The 21093-nt window shown below is 39.1% G+C and overlaps 1 protein-coding gene across 1 annotated transcript in view; it reads right to left on the bottom strand.

Moving 5' to 3' along the window:
* The window catches only part of LOC140597330 (rho GTPase-activating protein 20-like), a 37028-nt gene extending 16454 nt beyond the window's left edge, over positions 1 to 20574 (bottom strand). Inside the window, exons 1-5 of the mRNA XM_072745549.1 lie at positions 20060 to 20574; positions 19865 to 19979; positions 8932 to 9241; positions 7827 to 7994; positions 710 to 859 (exon numbers count right to left, since the gene is read on the bottom strand). Of these exons, the coding sequence (XP_072601650.1) occupies positions 710 to 859; positions 7827 to 7994; positions 8932 to 8996 (383 nt within the window). The 5' untranslated portion in view covers positions 8997 to 9241; positions 19865 to 19979; positions 20060 to 20574. The remainder of the gene's footprint in view (positions 1 to 709; positions 860 to 7826; positions 7995 to 8931; positions 9242 to 19864; positions 19980 to 20059) is intronic.
* Positions 20575 to 21093: the final 519 nt, after the last annotated feature.

Raw genomic sequence — 21093 nt, 5'->3', positions numbered from 1 at the left:
ATAGATTTCTTGAGCAAGTACTATTAAAGGGTCCCATTAAATTTGAGAAATTGCTTTTACACTCCCAAGTTAATTCCCTTAACAACAGTATGTAATTATACAAATAAATTGATCATGCCATTGAATACTAGGTTGCCTGAATTGCTGTGTACAGATTATCTTAGTTGGTAACGATCTGAAACAAAATATGATTCCATTGAGGCACTAAACTCAGATTATTCATTTGATTCCATTGAGTAGAGTTTAGTTGTGTAAGACACATTCTTAGGCTGACATGAGGATGGGAATGTGGCTCTCGACCCTGGATATCCTGAGCAGACACCTCTGAGTTTACAGGGATCATGCCACACTTGCATCTCTGTTTGAAACATCCACACCCCAAGCCTCATTCCTGTTTTACGCAGTTGCACTTAACACACTGCTTTCTTCTCCTCACCCCACTCCACCAAAATCTCGCAGGTCATCATAAAGGTAAGACAACAAAATTTGAAAAACCATTGATCAAAACCGAAGGAAATTACTCCAGTAGTTCCCACTATACATTATCTACTTGTTTCCTTGTGGATATAAGCACCTTCTTACGCAGAGTACAAGGCAAAACAAGTGTCATGGGAGGTCAAGAAGTGAGTCACCAGCTTGGTAGACAATAGATTACAATGTTATCCTTTTCAAGCCATGTAGATACAGGACACCAAGGCATCGGTCTTACCTGAAGGTGGCCACGAAGTTCACCGTGGGCCAGCCCAACACAAAGGACCTCCCAGAACGGATGTTGGCATCTCCCACTGTATCCATGCAGTTGGCAATCCACATGGTGTTCAGTGGTATTTTCTTTTTTATCTTAAAGTTTTTCTTATACCTAGAAAGATCCCAAACAAGACCTCTGTTAGTTCATTTCAAAAATGTTATGGGAGCAGCTGTGCTCTTTAGAGACCAGTTCTCACTGCTCCAGGGCAAATCATGTCTCCCGCATCTCTATTACCCTCTGTGCACACACAGAAAATGGTTAGATGGGCCTTTGCAATGTGTGTGTTGAGCAAACTCTGGCTTGGAAACCTGAAAACACTTCCTCTAAAGGCAGCAAATAGCCATATTTTTGAATGGTGAGTATTGAGTAACCACTGTATATTTTAGAGCTTTGTAGGAAAACCATTAATTCATTTTCTATTGCTGGATTTGTTACTTATTACAGATAATTTTTATGGCTAATATTGCAGTTAATTATTCATTTATGACTTGCATACTTCAAAAAGTGTTTGAGGGGCTGAAGAAAGGTACCTGATACATGACTTATAAAAACAGTTATATGTTTTTTTTTTTTTCTTAAGAGAGACAAACCAGGGGCACCTGGGTGGCTCTGTCAGTTAAGCATCCAACTCTTGGTTTTGGCTTGGGCCACGACCTCAGGCTCTTGAGATCATGCCCCTGTGTAGGGCTCCCCATTCAATGAGTCGGATTCCTCGCTCCCTCTGCCCTGCCCCCCACTCATGTTTACTCTCTCTCTAAAATAAATAAATAAATAAATAAATAGATAAATAAATAAATAAATAATCTTTTCAAGAGTGTGAGGAAGACAGATGAAATCGAAACAAAAACATAAGCTTGGATCAGAAAGATTTAAAAGTTACTTTCAACGTTAATTTACAAAATATTTTCTAGCCTTTGAAGCATAGGTTATTTTCAATTTCCCTTCTTAAAATTTTGTCCATACCATTTTCCCTTAGATTCTGGCTAAAACAAAAAAATTGTTAGCCTACAGACTGAGCCCAACTGAAAAATCATCCATCCATCCATCCATCCATCCATCTGTCCATCCATCAATCCAAGATCAGTGGTCCGGAGGTCTTATATGTAAGTCATGGATACTTCCCGTTTCTCTGAGGAGTAAGAAGGGGTGAAATGGGTTTTTGATAATTTCTGCCTAATCCTCTTTGACCTCAAAGATGAAAACCACCATTGATTTATTTTGGTTGATTAATTGATTAATTTGGTTAATTCATAACTTTGACTCGCAGGTGGGCTTGAGATTTAAATAGTTACAAGTCCTATAAGGAATGCCTGGGGAACGTGGATCCTCCACTCTGGAACTCCTTACTATTCAGAAACACATGTGGAAAACACTGAACTAAACTGAGATGAAAGCCACCTCATGTGCAAAAATCCCTATGGCTCCACTGATTCATGGAACAATTAGAGCTAAACTCTTCAGTGGGATTTATAAAATAAAAAAAATCTTTTAGGAAGCCCACTTGAAGGATAATCTAGATTCAAACTTAGGACACAATGAATATAAATATGATGGATAACAACATCTTTCCACATTTTTTTTATTTCAACATTACACCCAAGTGCCTGTATCTCTGTGCTTGGAGATTTTTATGGAACATAGTCAATTAACAGATAAAATCATTTTTCTAGATAGTAATTCCAAAGGCATTGTCACGTCAAAAATATATGGCCAAGGGGAATGATAGACAGGTATCTGCTTGTTCTTACACATTTTTTTCTTTCTAATATAGGTATCTGTGTATATACAGACCCCTAAGATCCTGTGTGGAAACTTCCAAATACATTGACCTGGAAAAATCCATCCAATAACTTTAGTTCAATAAGGCACCAGGATTAGTTGAACCAAGGAATTTTCCTAGAGCCCAGTGTGTGGTTTCTACTCTCCTACAACGTTTTGAACACTTATCATATGCCAAGCTCTGTTCTAAATATTTTAAAAATATAAATATAAAAAATTTAATCCTCAAGCAACTACACTAGATGGTCTCTATTAGCTCCATTTTACAAATAAGGAAACTCACAGAAAGTTTAAATAAATTGTCAAATGCAGGAGACAGGGTTTGAACCCAGACAGCCTAACTCCTAAGCCCATGTTTGTAACCACTTGACCGTGAAGTAACCTTTTCATCTTTCCTACCCTCATCCTCATTTCTGTCCCCAGAGCCATCAGGTTTTCTCGTGGGATTTACACTGGGAGTGAGAGGATAAATCTCAAGGCATTATATCAATAAAACCAGTTGCTAGCTTGGAAATATTTACAACGTGTACAACTAAGCTTTATACTTCAATAGATTCTTCTAAGGTCTTACTGTGTTTCTTTACTCTCAATCACTGACCCAATTGGATTATCTCAGCAGAAATTAGAAAGTGTTAATCTACTGTAAACTGACTCAAGAAGAAGAGGAGGAGAACTGCAGTTTTTATTTCTAAAAATAGTCATTTATTATAGTTGTATTAACATGATGTCCTTCTTGCTTTCCACTACCTTAATCTTTATGCCAGAAGGTAAGCCCCAGTGAACTGTGGAGTTTTGCAGTATTCTAGGGAGATTTCCTCTGTTCTAAGATAGAGGCATTCTCTTACAAATGTTGGGAGAAGGGGTCATAGTCTATTCTGTAACTATTCGTCATTTCACCGACAGTGAGTTAATAGTCATCTTCATCTTTTGACCAAATTAAATTCATTTTTTATTTCATTTCTACATTCCTTAATAACTAATGATGAGGAATGTGATGTATAAAAAGGGTGTGATCTAAGTTCAGTCCCTTTTTCTAAATTATTCACGGGTCTCTACTAGTACAAATATCTTAATATTTTATCAAATAGATACTATTCTCTCTTTCTTAAAGATTTCATTTATTTATTCATGAGAGACACACACAGAGAGAGAAGGCAAAGACATAGGCAGTGGGAAAAGCAGGCTCCCTCTGGGGAGCCTGGTGGGGGACTTGATCCCAGGACCCCGGGATCATGACCTAAGCCAAAGGCAGACACTCAACCACTGAGTCACCCAAGGGCCCCAAGTAGATACTGTTCTTAAAAATAAAATAATTTTTATTTCAATTTTTAAAGTACTTTAAAGTACTTTAATTTTTAAAGTAATTTTTATTTGAAAAATAACTTATTTAGCATTCTAATGAATATCAAAAGTGATAAGGAAGGTTCCATTTGACTTCAATTCTTGCAAACACAACTTTCTAGTGTAGGAAAGAAGTGACAAAAATCCCCAAACAATTTTCACTATTATTAACATCTTGTACAACTAGAGAAATAGAATTTCTTTGTGAAGAAACAAACATTTAATTCCCCTCATTGTTACACACAAGCCAAAATTCACTAATTCTGACCGAAAAATTGGTAGAAATTAATCAAGTATTTATTCAATTTCTGTTAAATTCTGTAGTGTCAACCTAAAGATGAGAGAGTCTCCAGCTGAAGCCTGAGGGTGAGCTGAGGTAAAATGGAACCTGGGTCACCCTACCCCCTTTTTATTGCTAATTGGAAAAATTAGGCACTAAACTCAGATTATTCATTTGAATAGATTGATTGAGGGTATTGATTTCTCCATGTAAGACCAAGGCATGACAGGGATTAAATATGTTGGTTATTTCAGGGGCTATTTCTTTTTAGTTTTTCCTTCTAGAAAAAAAGGTAAATTTTTTCATGTTAACAGTGATCATAAATATACCCAAATATTTACTATGGGAATGATCTCATAGTAGTTTTCTAAAGATTGTGGCAGGCATTAAGTGCTGCCTGCTACTGCTATGGATGAAATGGTGTCTCCCTCCCACTGCTTTCCTGCCTTCTTACCATAAAGCCCTCTCTGCCAATATCATCATGTTTGGAGATAGAGCTTTTGAAGGTAATTAAGTTTAAATGGGATCATCAAGGTAAGGTCCTAATCCAGTAAGATGGATGGTCTTGTGAGAAGTGGGAGAGATCTGTATGTGTGTACATACATGCATTGAGGTAATGCCTTGGGGCACACAGTGAGAAGGCAGCCACGTGCAAGCAGAAAAAGAGCTCTCACCAGAACCTGACCATGATGATATCTCGAACTCGGAATTCTAAAATCTGTGTTCTCTCTATATCAAAGACCTTGGCTTAAATATGAAACTCAAATGCCTGTGATCACTTACATTTTCTAATATTACCAATGTATAATATAAAGTATATAAGATAAACTTTTGGGAACCGAGTCCCTTTCAAAGAACATTAACAAATAAATTGATAAAGATTTTGTCATATAAAAACCCTTGAGTAGACATAAGGACATATCTCAAAAGCAATATGTGAAAGATGAAAAATGTTCAACTTGTTTTGTCTTAATGAACTATTCGAAATAAAAATTCAGCCCTTCAATAGAGGCAACTCTCTAGTGGAAAAACAACACTATCTTTATATAAAAATCTTTTTAGCAGAATATCGTAGGCTCTGTAAAACCCGCTGAGAGGTAGGCAGCACCCAGGAGAAGAAATAGCTCTGGTAAGAAAAGGAAAGTCTTCTCCTCTCCCTAAAGGCTATAATACTTACAAAGATGAAAAAAAAAAAGAACATATTCCCCTTACAAATTGAATATGAGTGGTCTGCAAGGTCCTAACAACCAGGAAATGAGTTTGCTATTTGTTAGCATGTCTCTTGGGCTAAGGATGGAAGGGTACAACATGGTATGTGAGGAAGAACATGGCCTTGTGATGAAGGCAGGCCTGGGTAGGAATCTCTTGCATGGTTTCCCTATGTATGACTGGACCATTTCTGAGACTTCCTCTGTCCCCATTTTCATCTCTGCAGCCTGTTGATGATAAAAAATATGGGCCTTGGAGTGCTGTGAGAAAAATTTTCTTTATGCATGAGAGATACACAGAGAAAGGCAGAGACATAGGCAGAGGGTGAAGCAGGCTCCCTGTGGGGAACCTGATGTGGGACACGATCCCAGGACCCAGGGATCACGACCTGAGCCAAAGGCAGATGCTCAATCACTGAGAAACCCAGGTGGGTGAGGCATCTGTGATGTTCCTAGTGTGGTTCCCAGCATGCATCCCGCATATTTTGGTCTCCCATACTCACTTTGGTTAAATAAAGAGAATGGTAACTAGTCTGCATTTTTAAAATAATGACATGGGCCTCTATCAAGAGGAAGAGAGTCTTTCATATGGACCTCATGCCAAGGCCTGGACATTCTTTTTCTCTTTGGCCTCCTTATGACATCACCACCCTCGAAGTTACATCTATGGGCAATTTCCCTAGTCTCAAATATATTTTACTACTATCTTTGCCTCTGATTTTTTGATAGCTATATTTCCTTCATTTTTCAATTCGCTAAGCGTTCTGATCTATTTGTTACCAAGCAGACTGGAGTTAGTTGTTCACTCAATGTAAAGGAAGGGTTGCTTTCAATAGTGAAAGAATCTAGGTGTTCATGGAATGTTGTATGAAATTCAGGAAAAAAGAGAGAATAGAAATGGTAGCACCACATAGTGAATAAAAGCCTGTGCTTTGAAATAAATAGACCTGATTTCAAATGTAGACTCTGTCCATTACTAATATGGTAACCTGGGCAGATCCATTAGACCTCTGAGCATCAAGGTTCTCCAATATAAAAATACTCCCATCTCACAGGGTCGTTGTAAGGTTGGACAAAATTAGGTACATAAAGTTTTTTAGCATAGTATCTGACATGTAGTAAGCCCCTGATAAATTACTATTAATGTAACTCAGATGAGTATAGCATTTTGCCAAATTATTACTAGCATGTCTTACCTATGACATGGCATAACTGGGATCTAGGGTGAAAGCAGTAAAAAAAAGAGGGAGTTAGTTTTTTCGCAAGACCATAGCTTCTTGATATTTTGTTTGTGGGAGTGTTCTTTGTCTTCCATGTTTTGTGAATAATGCAAACAGAGATGGAGTAAGTAAACAGGTGACCTTCCATGAACTGCTCCCAGACGTTTATTGAGCAATCATCATGTTCTAGACTGGATATTCGATGCATTCGTGTTCAGGGTTGAGAGGAAAGTGCACACAGTCGATTCTTTCTCCTAGATTCCATCTATCTGCTCCATCTTTTTTTTTTTTAAAGATTTATGTATTTATTCATGAGAAACACAGAGAGGAGAGAGAGAAGTAGAGACACAGGCAGAGAGAGAAGCAGGCTCCCTGCAGAGAGCCTGATGTGGGACTCAATCCTGGGTCTCCAGGATCACGCCCTGAGCTAAAGGCAAAGATAAACCCCTGAGCCACCCGGGTTAACCTGCTCCATCTTTCCTTTTTACTAAACTGCTAAGATAGAGCCCTGATACCATCCATCAGGACTATGGCCTCCCCTAACTACTCTCCCTGCTTCCACTCTTGCTTACCCATCCATCTATTATCTAGCAACAGTCAGAAAAATTTGCTAGAAATATAAATCAGATTTGGTCAGTCCCCTAGTTAAAAATCCTTTGGCAAAATATTTCCACTTTTTTACCATGGCCTGTGAAGACCCTGTGTGACTAGACCCCTGAGCATAGTATCATATCTGATAGCATGGCCTATGCTCTGGGCTCTAGTCAAATCAGGCTTCCCTGAGCCCCTCTCTCTGAGGGGTCAGATTGTACCCACGTAGGCCTGCAAGTCCCTCAGCCTCGACGGCTCAGGCACATTGTCTGGGAATGTGGCTGCTTCTCTTCTCATAGATTTGGTTTTAATGCTCCACCTCAGAGAAGCCCTCCTAGACTATTCCTCTCTAACACGTTCCCACCCTCTCCGCACAGCCCCCTATCCACCTTCTATCAGCAGCACTAATCATTATCATTCCCCCTCTTATTTTGCCATTTGTAAGTCCCAGGCAGGAGAGACATTGGCCTGTCACATTGGCAATTGTATTTGCTGCAGGGACATGACACAAAACAAGACCTCCAGAAGTACTCATGGAATGAAGGATTCAAGCATTGGCAAACACAAAAGGGAAAAAATGTAATGTTTTCGAATAGTAAGGGTTAATGGGAATGCAATTTTTTGGAGAATCACAAGAGCACCAAACATGGTACACCTACTTGGTATTAGACATCAGTAATAAATCGCTGTACAAGAAAAGCTGCCACTTCTTCCTCCTCCAGCCTTTCTTGAGCTCAACGGGACCATGGATGAGCAGGGTACGAGTGGCACCCTCAGATGATGTAGTGCTTTCGCTGTGGGTGTCCACCTCCACAGACGAGCTCTTCCTACAACACATCAAACACAGAGCAGCTAGTTACTGGTCAAATACACAATATAGTTTAATGCCAAGTTTCAAGGTTCACACAACACTAAAATGTAGTCTCAACCCCCAAAGCAGAGCTCCAGAGCTCAGAATCAGGGATTCCTGAGTTACCGAAAGCTATAGAAAGTGGTGAGGTCACTTGGGAAACTGATGCAGAGGGAGGACAGTTTCAAGGACAAAGCCCTTGGGCCTGCCAATACTTAGAGGTGTGGTGGAGAAAGAAGCAAAGCTCATTGTGAGCCATTAGGTAGGCAAAAGCCAAGAAGCCAAAGGTAGAGCACATTACAAGAAGGTGAATGAACAACAACAATAAACAGGACAACTTGTGGCCTAATATAAAATAAAACAACGTGTGAAGAATCAATTACAAATTGCTTTTATGTTAAGATAAAATGAAGATAACTGAAGATCCTGGAAGTTGACCCCCATCTTATCTAATTCAATATTCAAAATTGGGGTAAAAATTCTCAAAGATCAGCAAAAATATTGGAAACCTCAGAAAGTTTCTGAACACAAGAGTTTAGCTATTCCTTGGCTGAGCTCTGACAGGAATTCCTGGTCAAAATAGGTACTAAAACAACACAATTGAACAGAATGTAAAAATTCTTTCATAACTAGGACAGGTATTTTCAGAGACCCACTGAAAATTCTGTCTCATGGAGAGAGAGAGTTGGCTCTCTCGTGGAGCCAAGAAAGTGTCTCCGCCTCCCCCAAGGATGTATAAAGCCTGCTCCCTTCTGCTCAGCAGCACTGAATCTTAAGAACAGGAGCAGCTTTTCAGGAAGCTGGTGCTGAAGTGACTACTTAGTTTCTATGTATTAGAGGAAACAAAAGAAAACAACAGTTCCTGTTATTGCCGGTCTGTTTGGATGATCAGAAATAGTGTATCAGAAGACTACCTCATGCGCTGAAGCCTTGAATGACCACCTGTAAGCTCAGCATGCTTTCTGATTGACGGGAACATCCTTTTCTCTTCAATTCGTGGGACGGGAAATCAAGGGAGTCTACAGCACTTGGCAGAGTACTGTCAACTGCTTGAAGCCTCAAGATTCCGCAGCGGTCCGAGGTCACTGCCATTATGATGTCACAGATTCAAAGCTCATGCTGTAACTGCCAAACTGACATACTGGTTTCCTTTTCTTGGCCTCCAAGTTTTGATTTTTTAAAAGTAATCATTTTATTTTGAGATAACTGTAGATTCGTTTGCAGCTATAAGAAATAACACAGGGAGATGACATCAGTTTTTTTTACAGATGGAGTCTTCCAGAGACACTTCCATCACCACAAGGGTCCTTCCTATTCCCCATTTACAACCACACAAATTTCTTTCCCCCTCCACCACCTCCTTAATCCAGGGCAATCACAAAATCTGTTCTCCATGTGTAAAAGGTTGCCATGTCAAGAATGTTATACAGATGGGATCACATAGTTTATGACATTTGGGGATTTGCTTTTTCCCATTTGGTGTAACTGGAGATTCATCTAGATGGCTGCAAGGATTCACAGTTCATTTCTTGGTGTCCCTTAGTAGTACATTATGATATGGATGTATCACAGTTTGTGTAACTACCTGTTGAAGGAGTTCGAAGTGTCTGCAGGTTTTGGCTGTCACTAATAAAGCTACTATAAACATCTGTGTACAGGTTTTTGTGTCAGTGTGAAGTCTTCACTTCTCTGGGCTAAATGCCCAGGACGGGAAGAGCCAGGTCATATGCTAGCTATTTTGTTGTTGTTGTTGTTGTTGTTGTTTTTATATTTTTTTCTTAGGAACTGTCCAACTGGTTTCCAGAATGGCTGTGCCATTTCACATTCTCCCCAGTACTGTATGAGTCGTTCAGTTTCCCCCCATCCACACGAGCATTTGGTGTTGTCATTTTTTATTTTAGCTATTCTGATAGCTGTGTAGTGTGATATCTCACTGTGGATTTCACTTGCATTTCCCAAATGGTTAGTGATACTAACCATTGATTTGCCACCTGGACATCTCCTTCAGTGTCCAAGCACCTACAGGAGCCTGTTAAAAACATGTTACATGAAGACAGTGTTCCCTTTCCACTAGGAAACTGATGATTTTACAGATGATGAGGCTCCTGCGCATACAGGTTGGGCTCTGAATCCAAGCAGCCGTGACGTAACATGAAGGATTCAAATCCAGGTGACTCAGGAGGTCACGCAGCTTCCTGTGAGGACCCCCCACCCCCACTCTTCCCACATGGACAGTGTCTTTCTTTGACAACTGTGGAGGACTGAAATTTGATCCTACAGACAAAGTTTGTGGTTTCTCTTACAGGCTCCTGTAACAGGCATGTGAAAACCTATCTTTTATGCCCCACTAGACTCTAGGGACCTCAAGGAAGGAGTCTATGTCTGCTTTATCATTAAATTCTCACAAACATTGACGCATCAGAGGAATCAAAAAATTCTGTATTGAACAAGTGAATGAAATAGTTTTCTGGCAGGGATGGACAGGGGAAAAGGCATGACATAAAATAGTCTTTGTCTTATTTACTTTATTCATTCAACGGATAGTGTTTGAACCTGTACTAGGAGAAAGGCACTTGATAGGTCTGGGCAACAGGGAGCCAGGCCCAAGTCTCACAAAACCAGGATTTAAGTGAGGAGGGGGGAAGACAGATATTAAACAGAGAATGCCATCAAGAACTGCCTAACACAGCCTCTGGAAAGTACTGCAGAGGAAAATTAAAGAGTGAGATGAGAAATTTAGAGAGGGACTTGACACCTGATTTCAATTATGGAGAGGAAGACTTCTTTGACGAGCTCATTTGAAATGACCTTTAAAGAATGACTTGGGACTACACAGAAGAGAGAAAGAGGAAGAAAGGGGCAAGGGAGGGAAGATACATTTGTCAGTTGAAGGGACAGAATGTGACTAACTGATGTTTCAGAAACATGGAAGACTTTGCTGGATTGGAGACACAGGCAGAAGGTACAGGAGAGTGAAATCGGCCTGTAAATTAGGTAGAGGTGAGAGCACAAGTCCTGGTAGTCCTTTTAGACTTTATTAAGGCTTCTCATCTTAAAACCAAACTAACACAGAAGTGGCATGTAGATAGTGGCCTCCAGGCTTCAAACCACTTTTATTAAATTTTTATTATTTATTTTTTAAAATAAGTTGATTTTTTATTGGTGTTCAATTTACCAACATACAGAATAACTATTTTATGTATTTGAGAGAGAGAGAGAGAGAAAGAGACAGTGCATGGGCACAAGAGGGGGAGCAGAGAAAGAAAGAGAGAGAGAGAGAGAGAGAGAGAGAGAGAGAGAGAGAAGCACAAATGGTGCTGAGTATGGAGTCTGACCTGGGGCTCTCTCTCATGATCCTGAGATCATAACCCTGAGCGGAAATCAAGAGTCAGAAACTTAACCAAGTAAGCCACCAGGCGCCCCTTCTCACCACTTTTAAAGGACAAGTGCTAGTCTGGCCATGCTTGACTGTATTCAGAACCATGGAGGCTCATTGGGCAACACTTTCTGGCCTCCCATCAAGCACCTGTCAAAATCTATTTCAGGTAAAAAATAATCTATTTCAGGTAAAAAAAATATAGGCAGATTTCTCTCTGCACCTTCCCCAATTCTCAGAATATGTCCCATTCTCTGCGTCTCCCTTCAGAGAGGTTAGAGATTTAGAGGCCAGGAAAACTTCTCTCCTTTTAGAATCTCGTCCTGTTGATCAATTCTGATATGCATCAGACTCACTTGGGAGGCTTTTCAGGCACTCATTCTGAAACTGCCTCCCCCAGAGCTTCTGATTCATCAGATATGGAAAAAGCTCTTTGAGTGATTCTTACATGTAACCAGGATGGTGAGTCACTGGTTTTAAGGAATTAATTGAGAAAGATACAGTTTTTGATAGCATCTTCTCCTTGTAGTAAAGCAGAGAAAAGTTTGCCTGAGAAAGCTAAAGGGAGCTTTCTTTTACCATGTCACAGTTACCTTTGCAGTAATAAAGCTTAATTTCTTCCATAATACCATTGTGATTTATTTTAATTTGATGAATGAGCTCTAAAGAGAATAATAATGATGGGGTCTGTTTTCTTTTTTCAAGACTTTATTTATGTATTTATTCATGAGAGACACAGAATGAGAGAGAGAGAGAGAGAGGCAGAGACACAGGCAGAGGGAGAAGCAGGCTCCATGCAGGGAGCCTGACGTGGGACTCCATCCTGGGTCTCCAGGATCATGCCCTGGGCTGAAGGCAGCGCTAAACCACTGAGCCACCTGGGCTGCCCGGGTCTGTTTTCATCTATTTCACCGAACACCTATGTTTTCACCCTAAATATCAAATAGAAGAGATACTGTAAGGTGATCTTTATGCCCATAATACCGTATTATTGATCTATTGTCCATTTTTGTCAATACCATACTGTTTTGATTATTACAGCTTTGTAATATATCTTGTAATCTGGGACTGTGATACCTCCAGTTTTTTTCTTTTTCAAGATTGCTTTGGCTATTTGGGGTCTTTTGTGGTTCCATACATCCTTACGAATTACTTGTTTTAGTTCTGCGAAAAATACTATTAGTACTTTGATAGGGATTCCATCAAATCTGTAGATCATTTTGAGTATGGAACATTTTATTAATACTTGTTCTCTCATCAATAAGCATGGAATATTTTTCCATTTGTGTTGTCTTCAATTTTTTTCACCAATGTTTTATAGTTTTTCAGTGTGTATATAGATATATAGGTCTTTCACTTCCTTGTTTAAGCTTATTTCTAGGTATCTTATTATTTTTGGTACAATTGTTAATGGGACTGTTTCTTAATTTCTTTTTTTGCTCTTCATTATTAGTGTATAGAAATGCAGTGGATTTCTGTATATTGGTTTGTATCCTGTGACTTTCCTGAACTCATTTATCAGTTCTAGTCCGTTTCTGGTAGAATCCTGAGGGTTTTCTACATATAGTATCATGGCACTTGCAAATAGTGAAAGTTTTACATCTTCCTTACCCATTTGGATGCCATTTATTGCTTTTTCTTGTCTGATTGCTGGGGCTAGGACTTCCAGTACTATGCTAAATAAAAGTAGTGAGAGTGGAAATCCTTGTTTTGTTCTTGACCTTGGGGAAAAGCTCTCACTTTTTCACCATTGAGTATGACATTAGCTGTAGTTTTTTCACATATGGTCTTCATTCTGTTGAGGTATGTTCCCTCTAAACCTACTTTGTTGAGTTTGTATCATGAATGGATGTTGTACTTTTAAATGCTTTTCTGCACCTATTAAAATGATCATCGTTTTTACCCTTCTCTTGTTGATGAGATGTATTATGTTAATGGATTTGTGAATATTGAATCACATTTGCATACTAAGAATAAATCCCACTTGATCATGGTAAATGACTTTTTTAATGTATTGGTGGATTTGGTTGGCTAATACTTTGTTGAGGATTTTTGCATGTATGTTAATCAGAGATATTGGCCTGTAGTTCTCTCTCTCTCTCTCTCTCTTTCTCTCTCTCTCTCTCTCTGTAGTGTCTTCATCTGGTTTTGATATCAGGGTAATGCTGCCTTCACAGAATACATAGAAGCTTTCATTCTTTGTTTTTTGAAGTAGTTTGAGAAAAGTAGGTGTTAACTCTTCTTTATATGTTTGGTAAAAAAAAATTTTAAGTATTTTATTTATTTATCCATGACAGAAAAAGACAGAGGCAGAGACAGAGGCAGAAGGAGAAGCAAGATCTACTCAAGGAGCCCGATGTAGGCCTCAATCCCAGGACTCTAGGATCACAACCTAAAGGCAGATGATCAACTGTTGAACCACCCAGGCGTCCCTACATGTTTGCTGAAATTTACCTATGAAGCCATCTGGTCCTGTACTTTTGTTTTCTTGGGAGTTTTTTTATTACTGATTTGATTTCACTGCTGATAATCAGTCTTTCAAATTTTGTATTTTTTCCCAACTCAGCATTGAGACGTTATATGTTTCTAGGAATTTATCCATTTCTTCTAGGTTGCCCAATGACTTTGCATATAATTTTTTCATAATATTCTCTTAAAATCCTTTATATTTTTGTGGTATTGTTTGTTATTTCTCCTCTTTCATTTCTTTTTTTAAATAAATTTATTTTTATTGGTGTTCAATTTGCCAACATACAGAATAACACCCAGTGCTCATCCTGTCAAGTGCCCCCCTCAGTGCCCACCACCGAGTCACCCCCACCCCCCGACCACCTCCCCTTCCACCACCCCTATTCATTTCCCAGGGTTAGGAGTCTTCATGTTCTGCCTCCCTTTCTGATATTTCCTACCCATTTCTACTCCGTTCCATCCTAGTCCCTTTCACTGTTATTTATATTCCCCAAATGAATGAGACCATACAATGTTTGTCCTTCTCCAATTGACTTATTTCACTCAGCATAATACCCTCCAGTTCCATCCACGTCGAAGCAAATGGTGGGTATCTGTCATTTCTAATGGCTGAGTAGTATTCCATTGTATATATAAACCACATCTTCTTTATCCATTCATCTTTCGATGGACACCGAGGCTCCTTCCACAGTTTGGCTATTGTGGACATTGCTGCTAGAAACATCGGGGTGCAGGTGTCCCGGCATTTCATTCCATCTGCATCTTTGAGGTAAATCCCAGCAGCGCAATTGCTGGGTCGTAGGGCAGGTCTATTTTTAACTCTTTGAGGAACCTCCACACAGTTTTCCAGAGTGGCTTCACCATTTCACATTCCCACCAACAGTGTAAGAGGGTTCCCCTTTCTCCTCATCCTCTCCAACATTTGTGGTTTCCTGCCTTGTTAATTTTCCCCATTCTCACTGGTGTGAGGTGGTATCTCACTGTGGTTTTGATTGTATTTCCCTGATGGCGAGTGATGCAGAGCATTTTCTCATGTGCTTGTTGGCCATGTCTATCTCTTCCTCTGTGAGAATTCTCAGGTTGTACTACAAAGCTGTGGTCATCAAGACAGTGTGGTACTGGCACAAAAACAGACACATAGATCAATGGAACAGAATAGAGAATCTAGAAGTGGACCCTCAACTTTATGTTCAACTAATATTCGATAAAGGAGGAAAGACTATCCACTGGAAGAAAGACAGTCTCTTCAATTAATGGTGCTGGGAAAATTGGACATCCACAAGCAGAAGAATGAAACTAGACCAATCTCTTGTACCATACACAAAGATAAACTCAAAATGAATGAAAGATCTAAATGTGAGACAAGATTCCATCAAAATCCTAGAGGAGAACACAGGCAACACCCTTTTTGAACTCGGCCACAGTGGCTTCTTGCAAGATACATCCACGAAGGCAAAAGAAACAAAAGCAGAAATGAACTGTTGGGACTTCATCAAGATAAGAAGCTTTTGCACAGCAAAGGATACAGTCAACAAAACTAAAAGACAACCTACAGAGTGGGAAAAGATATTTGCAAATGACGTATCAGATAATGACAGGAAATTTGCATCAGCTCTCAATGTGGGTAGGAGACTCCTGATACTTTACAGAACCAGATCTTAGGTTTTAGACAGGCTGGGAGTAAGAGTCAGGACTGTGAAAGTCTAATGATTCCCCTCCTAATGTCCAGTGGTTCACATCTCTTTGATAGATACCAGGCTATGAATTTGTGGCTAAACATTTCCACTGCCTTCTAAGCTTGATACCCATCCTGGATCAGTATTATGAGTAATTTCTATCCTGATTCTGGCACTCTGGATTTTCTACTACCACTAATTGATCTCTATAAAGAGGGAAAAAAGGGAAGCCCAGGCCTTGGCAGTTGAGTGTTCACGCCACTACCCTTTGCTGCCCTCTACTGACCATATCTGGAAATTACTTTTAACCTTCCAGGTCCTTGTTCCAAAGCAGATAGAGATACTGCAGTGAGTGAAACCAGGCACACAAAATTTGAGATGCACCAAAAAACTAAGTAAAGAAGATATGATATTTTAATGTAATATTTTTAGAAGTCAATTTTCAAAAAATACATGATGAACAAAATACCGAAATGTACCCTAAAACAGTACTACTAGCTTATATGTACAAAGACCCTGCCATCCATTTTTCATTCAAGAAAAAGGTCTAATACCACAGTGGAAAATCATGCTACCAGCGCTGATGAACCTTTTTCATCACTCGCATATTTGGGAAAAAGACCCAGAAAATTTAGAATAAACCAAAAAAAAAAAAAAAAAAAGGTGCAAGTGGAACAGATATTATAACAGTAGACTCCTGAGAAAAACAAGAGAACGGAAAAAAAAATTAAGAAAACAAAACCAACAAACATCTTTAGAGTCAAGAAGCCAAAAAAGAGGTGGCTACAAAATAAGAACAAAGGCAGATAAATATTTCTTGTATATTAAAGGTATCATCGACCAAATTGAATAGAAAGTCTTGAAGATTGAGTTCAAGGAATCCTATTTGACCTTGACACTTGGAACATTCATCTTTCAGTTTTCCTGACCTAAGGTTACCCTTTTTTTTCCTCAATAACTAGACCTATTTAGTCCTTCAGTAAGGAGAAAATTAATCATTGGAATAACAGAAAAGCTATTTTAATTGGTAGAATCAACATACAAACAAAGCTTGGAAGACAACAAGTGTAAAAGAGAATCTGACTAATATTAACACTGATAATATGAAATACTGGAAGTCTGAATATTAAAGCAGCAGAGAGATATGGAAGATAATGTCACAGATTTTTCTCACCTATTTATTTATATAGCAAGAAATCAATTATATACCGTGTAAAATTGATGTAACAAAATAGAGTTTAAATATACTCTTTAAAATGATAATCACCAGAAATATCAAAGCAATGTAACTGGAAAAATGTAGACATGGATGGATCAAAGAAATAAGTTTCTCATCTTCCAATAGATGCTATCTAAGGTTGATAAACAAGATAAAAGGAGAAATCAAGTATTAACACATATTTCAGGGGTACTGTGATAACCACCAGGAGAACAGAAAGTACTTAAAAACAGGGAGCTGGAAATAAGTCGGGGAACAAGTTCAGGCTGAGAATTTACTTTTCTCTTGGTATCATTCTCTACTGCTTGATTTTTAAAACATGTGTATGTATTAAATTTAAGTTTAAAAGTTAGAAGAAACAAAACCAACTCGACTTTTTGCAGCTGCAGCTCTTGGCACCACTTCCTTCCCATCTGCAATCTCTCTCCTCACACCAGTAGTCCAATCCTATGGAGGCAGGAAGGAATAAGAGACTAGAAAAGTTCCTGTCCTGGGGATCCCTGGGTGGTGCAGCGGTTTAGCGCCTGCCATTGGCCCTGGGCATGATCCTGGAGACCTGGGATCGAGTCCCACGTCGGGCTCCCAGTGCACGGAGCCTGCTTCTCCCTCTGCCTGTGTCTGCCTCTCTCTCTCTCTCTCTCTCTCTCCCTCTCTCTCATAAATAAATAAAAATTTTTAAAAAGCTTCTAAAAAAAAGTTTCTGTCCTGAATTTAAGTTTTTTGGAATATTTTTGTTTTGTGCTTGGGTTCTATCTTTTCAATGTGCAACTCTTTGGAATACTAACTTTTGACTACTTTAATCTGTGATATCTAGATCCTCTTTAAAGTTTTGCTAAACTTTGTTATCCTTCTTTTACTTCTTGACAAAAGACTAATCTTGACTCATTGCCTCTTACTGTGATCACAGTATTTTATTTTCTTAGAATCTTGATTCTATCCAACTACTGCTTTGCCTGGCCGAACTCAACCTGCCTAGGTAGGAATGAAACATCTATGGAAGAGAGATGACAATTATCATTTTCAGAAAAAATAAAACTTCATATACTAGTAAAACATAGCACTAAGGGAGTAGGATGATGTTCATTATCCCATTCCTCATGCATTTTAAGAGGAGAGTGTACTTCCCTGTCCTAGAGAGAACAGACTTGGGAGAATGTGAGAGGAGAAATTCTCTCTAGACTTCTGGTCTCACAATCTTGTACCAAAGTAGCCAAAACACGAGACACAAGACACAAGGAAATGAAGAAACCAGAATACCTATCTACATTTTTGAAGAAGGCAATAATGTCTCAAATGTCACTCTCTGAGAGAAAGTAGGTAATATATATGGGAGACCACTGCACACATCACCAAAACAAAACAACAGCAAAAGCAAAGGAATACCTATATTAAACATGGGGAAGCACAACTATTGATGGGCACTTTCTGCTCAGTCATACAGATTCACAGGCCATGGATTCAGTGCTGGTGCAGCTGGCTGGCTTGCCACCGGACCTAGACCAGGTCCTCGCTGTCTCCAGCATAGGTGCTACTAAGTTATCTGCTGTGCTCCGATAGCAGTATCAGATGACATTACATAGTCACTTAATTGGGGTACCACAGTTTTGTTTGTGACAACTTCTATAGTGGACAGTTTCTTTTGTGACTGCTGACCCCTTGGAGACTAGAACTAATTAGAGATTTGAAGCAACTTTGAAGAGGCTGAAGAAGCTATACTCATTCCTGTGAAATCCCAGGACACAGCTGCAGCTATAGGAACCTCGGCTCTAAGTAAAAGCCTCTGGCTTACACTGAGCCAATTGTATAAAATGGAGAGTGAGAGCATTTGGACTTTAAATAAAAGCTCCATGAGCTTTTCCTTGCAAGGGGATTTAGTTTGTGGGGAAGTTGAGTAACAAAAATCAGTTTCATATTGTTCAAATTTGGGACATTTTCATATTGATATAGTTCTCTGTATTCATTTCATAAAATCTGGTGAGCTATTTTGGACAACATGACTGGGCATAATTAGTGATAAGAAATAGAATTAGAGAGTGAACTTTCAGCTTAGTACTATCTGACTCATGGTGCTAGTCTTTTATGGGCAAAAAGCAAAATGCCCTTCAAGAAGTCCCAGAAGGACTCTGTGTAGGGAGAAGCAGACATGGGGTCTGTGTGAGCACAGCAGCACTGTGAGCATGCACCACTCGGCTGAGAGGGACAGCTGCCTGGTCCCCTTCTGATGCCTGAGTACAAAGGGTTATGACATTGTTTCTCAGCCTTCCATCATGCGTACACCGCCTTCATGACTTTTCTACAAATACATGTTTTTAAGTATTCAGCATGGACTTTACAATCTTTGCTCAGGGTAATATGTGTTAAAACATGTTAGGAAAAAAAAAACAGGTATCTTTCTGACTACAGATGAAAATGCATACATAATTAATAAAACTGAAAAAAAAATGCCTGGGAGTATGCCTACTTAAAACAACTCACATGATGCCAGTGGAATCCACAATGTAATATATTTAAAAAATTAAAAAGCTGGCAAGCATTAGGAGGGATGCGTGTTATTCCCCTCTTCAGGATTCGACTCCAATCCTGATGACACAACATGGTGTTGGAGAAGAGATTTGGGGTCGCTCTCTTCACTTTCTCACACCATCCCAAGCAACGTAGAGCAGACCTTTTTAAGACCTATAGAAGCTGTGTAGAGCTTTTGTACTTAAAGAGTTTCTTGGTCCCCTATTGGAGTGGGCTTGAGTGAGGACAACTGCAGTTGTCTGGCCATCCCATGGCTTGTTTATGGAGATGCAGTAGCAAACCCTGTTTTTGCATGACGTCTAAGCCTCTACCCAGCTTTACTAGGGAACCCTATAATTTGGATGATAACATACATTTCAATTGCCTGCTGTGTCCCCTTTCTCGAACTGGTTCCAACCCGTAAAGAAGCCCAAATTCCAACACAGCATGTAGTTACATAAACAAGTGAAAGAATGAGAGAAGAAAACATTGATGGAAGAAAATGCATGCTGCTATTATACAGCAAAAATACTATGTATATATAAACATTTAATGATAGCTTATTTTGAAAAAGTGTTTTTTAAAAAATGAATGCAACTCAATACTCAAATAGTGTTGAGTTCTCCTTCCCCAACTTGCAGGTACAGTCATGTAGTATTCCAGTCTTTCTGGCTGAGTCCCTGCAGCTGGAGCAGGGCACCTTCCGCTGTTGCCGAGTTTCTGAAAAACAATGAGAAAGAATATTGGTTTAGGGTCAGGCCTGGGGCTAGATCCTGGATGTCTGAAGTTCAGCAAATTACCTGGCCTTCCTGAGTCTCAGGTTTTATACGTGTAAAATGGGAATAACCCCTCTAGATTTGCTGTGAGGATTAAGTAATAATGCATGTGAGTCAGTGACACTGCCGTTCAGAAAGAAATTCAGATCCATGTCTAGGTATCCACTGGGTATGTCCATAACTAGATAGTTTTGGAAGAGGTTTGAGATCTTTCCCTTGCATGGATAGTGGAGTATGTGTGGTCGTGCCTATAATCAGAGGCTTTTGTTAGCACAGATAAAATGCCAAAACAATAAAGATTTTGATGTCATGTGTTCCTTTGTGCAAACAAGCTTGCCTAGCAAAATGGTGCAGATAAACACAGATGAATGGAATTTATACAAATAAATGAAAATTATGTTTCTCTAGTATAAAAATAGATCAAATGGTAAGAGCACAAAAATAGGTGAAATGGTAACATAAACTGACTTTTGTAATCAGAGGGTCAACTCTTGACATTTTCCTCTCTAAGCTTTTTCTGATAGTTTTGTTGCTAAGGCTACCATGTTTTTGCCAGATTGGAAGAGGACTGTCAACTCTAATGAAGATTAAGTAGATTTCCCAACGAGATTTTTTAAAAATAAACATCAGTTAATGCTGCTGGCTTTCAAAGCCATATTCATGAAGAATGGAAAGATCTTTAAAGAGTTGCTCTTAGAGACTCCTAAATCTGGGAAATGAACAAGGGGTAGTGGAAGGGGAGGTGGGTGGGGGGATGGGGTGACTAGGTGACGGGCACTGAGGGGGACACTTGAAGGCATGAGGACTGGGTGTTATGCTCTATGTTGGCAAATTGAACTCCAGTAAAAAATAAATAAAAAATAAATAAAAAACAAAGATCTGCTCTAAGAAGGTGTAACTAATAAAATTTGAAATTTAGCAGCATTTCTATTCCATAGTTATTCCAACACACAAGTTTTTATCATGGTTACATTGTACAAAAATAACTTAAAACAGAGCTTTACATATTTAATAAAAAGATGAAGATATTATTATTTACAACTTTAGCCAAAAATTAA

The sequence above is a fragment of the Vulpes vulpes genome, unplaced genomic scaffold (genome assembly GCF_048418805.1).
Source record: "Vulpes vulpes isolate BD-2025 unplaced genomic scaffold, VulVul3 u000000641, whole genome shotgun sequence".
Classification (NCBI taxonomy): domain Eukaryota; kingdom Metazoa; phylum Chordata; class Mammalia; order Carnivora; family Canidae; genus Vulpes; species Vulpes vulpes.
Note: the sequence above shows the minus strand (reverse complement) of the source record. Positions and strands in the feature narration are given on the sequence as shown.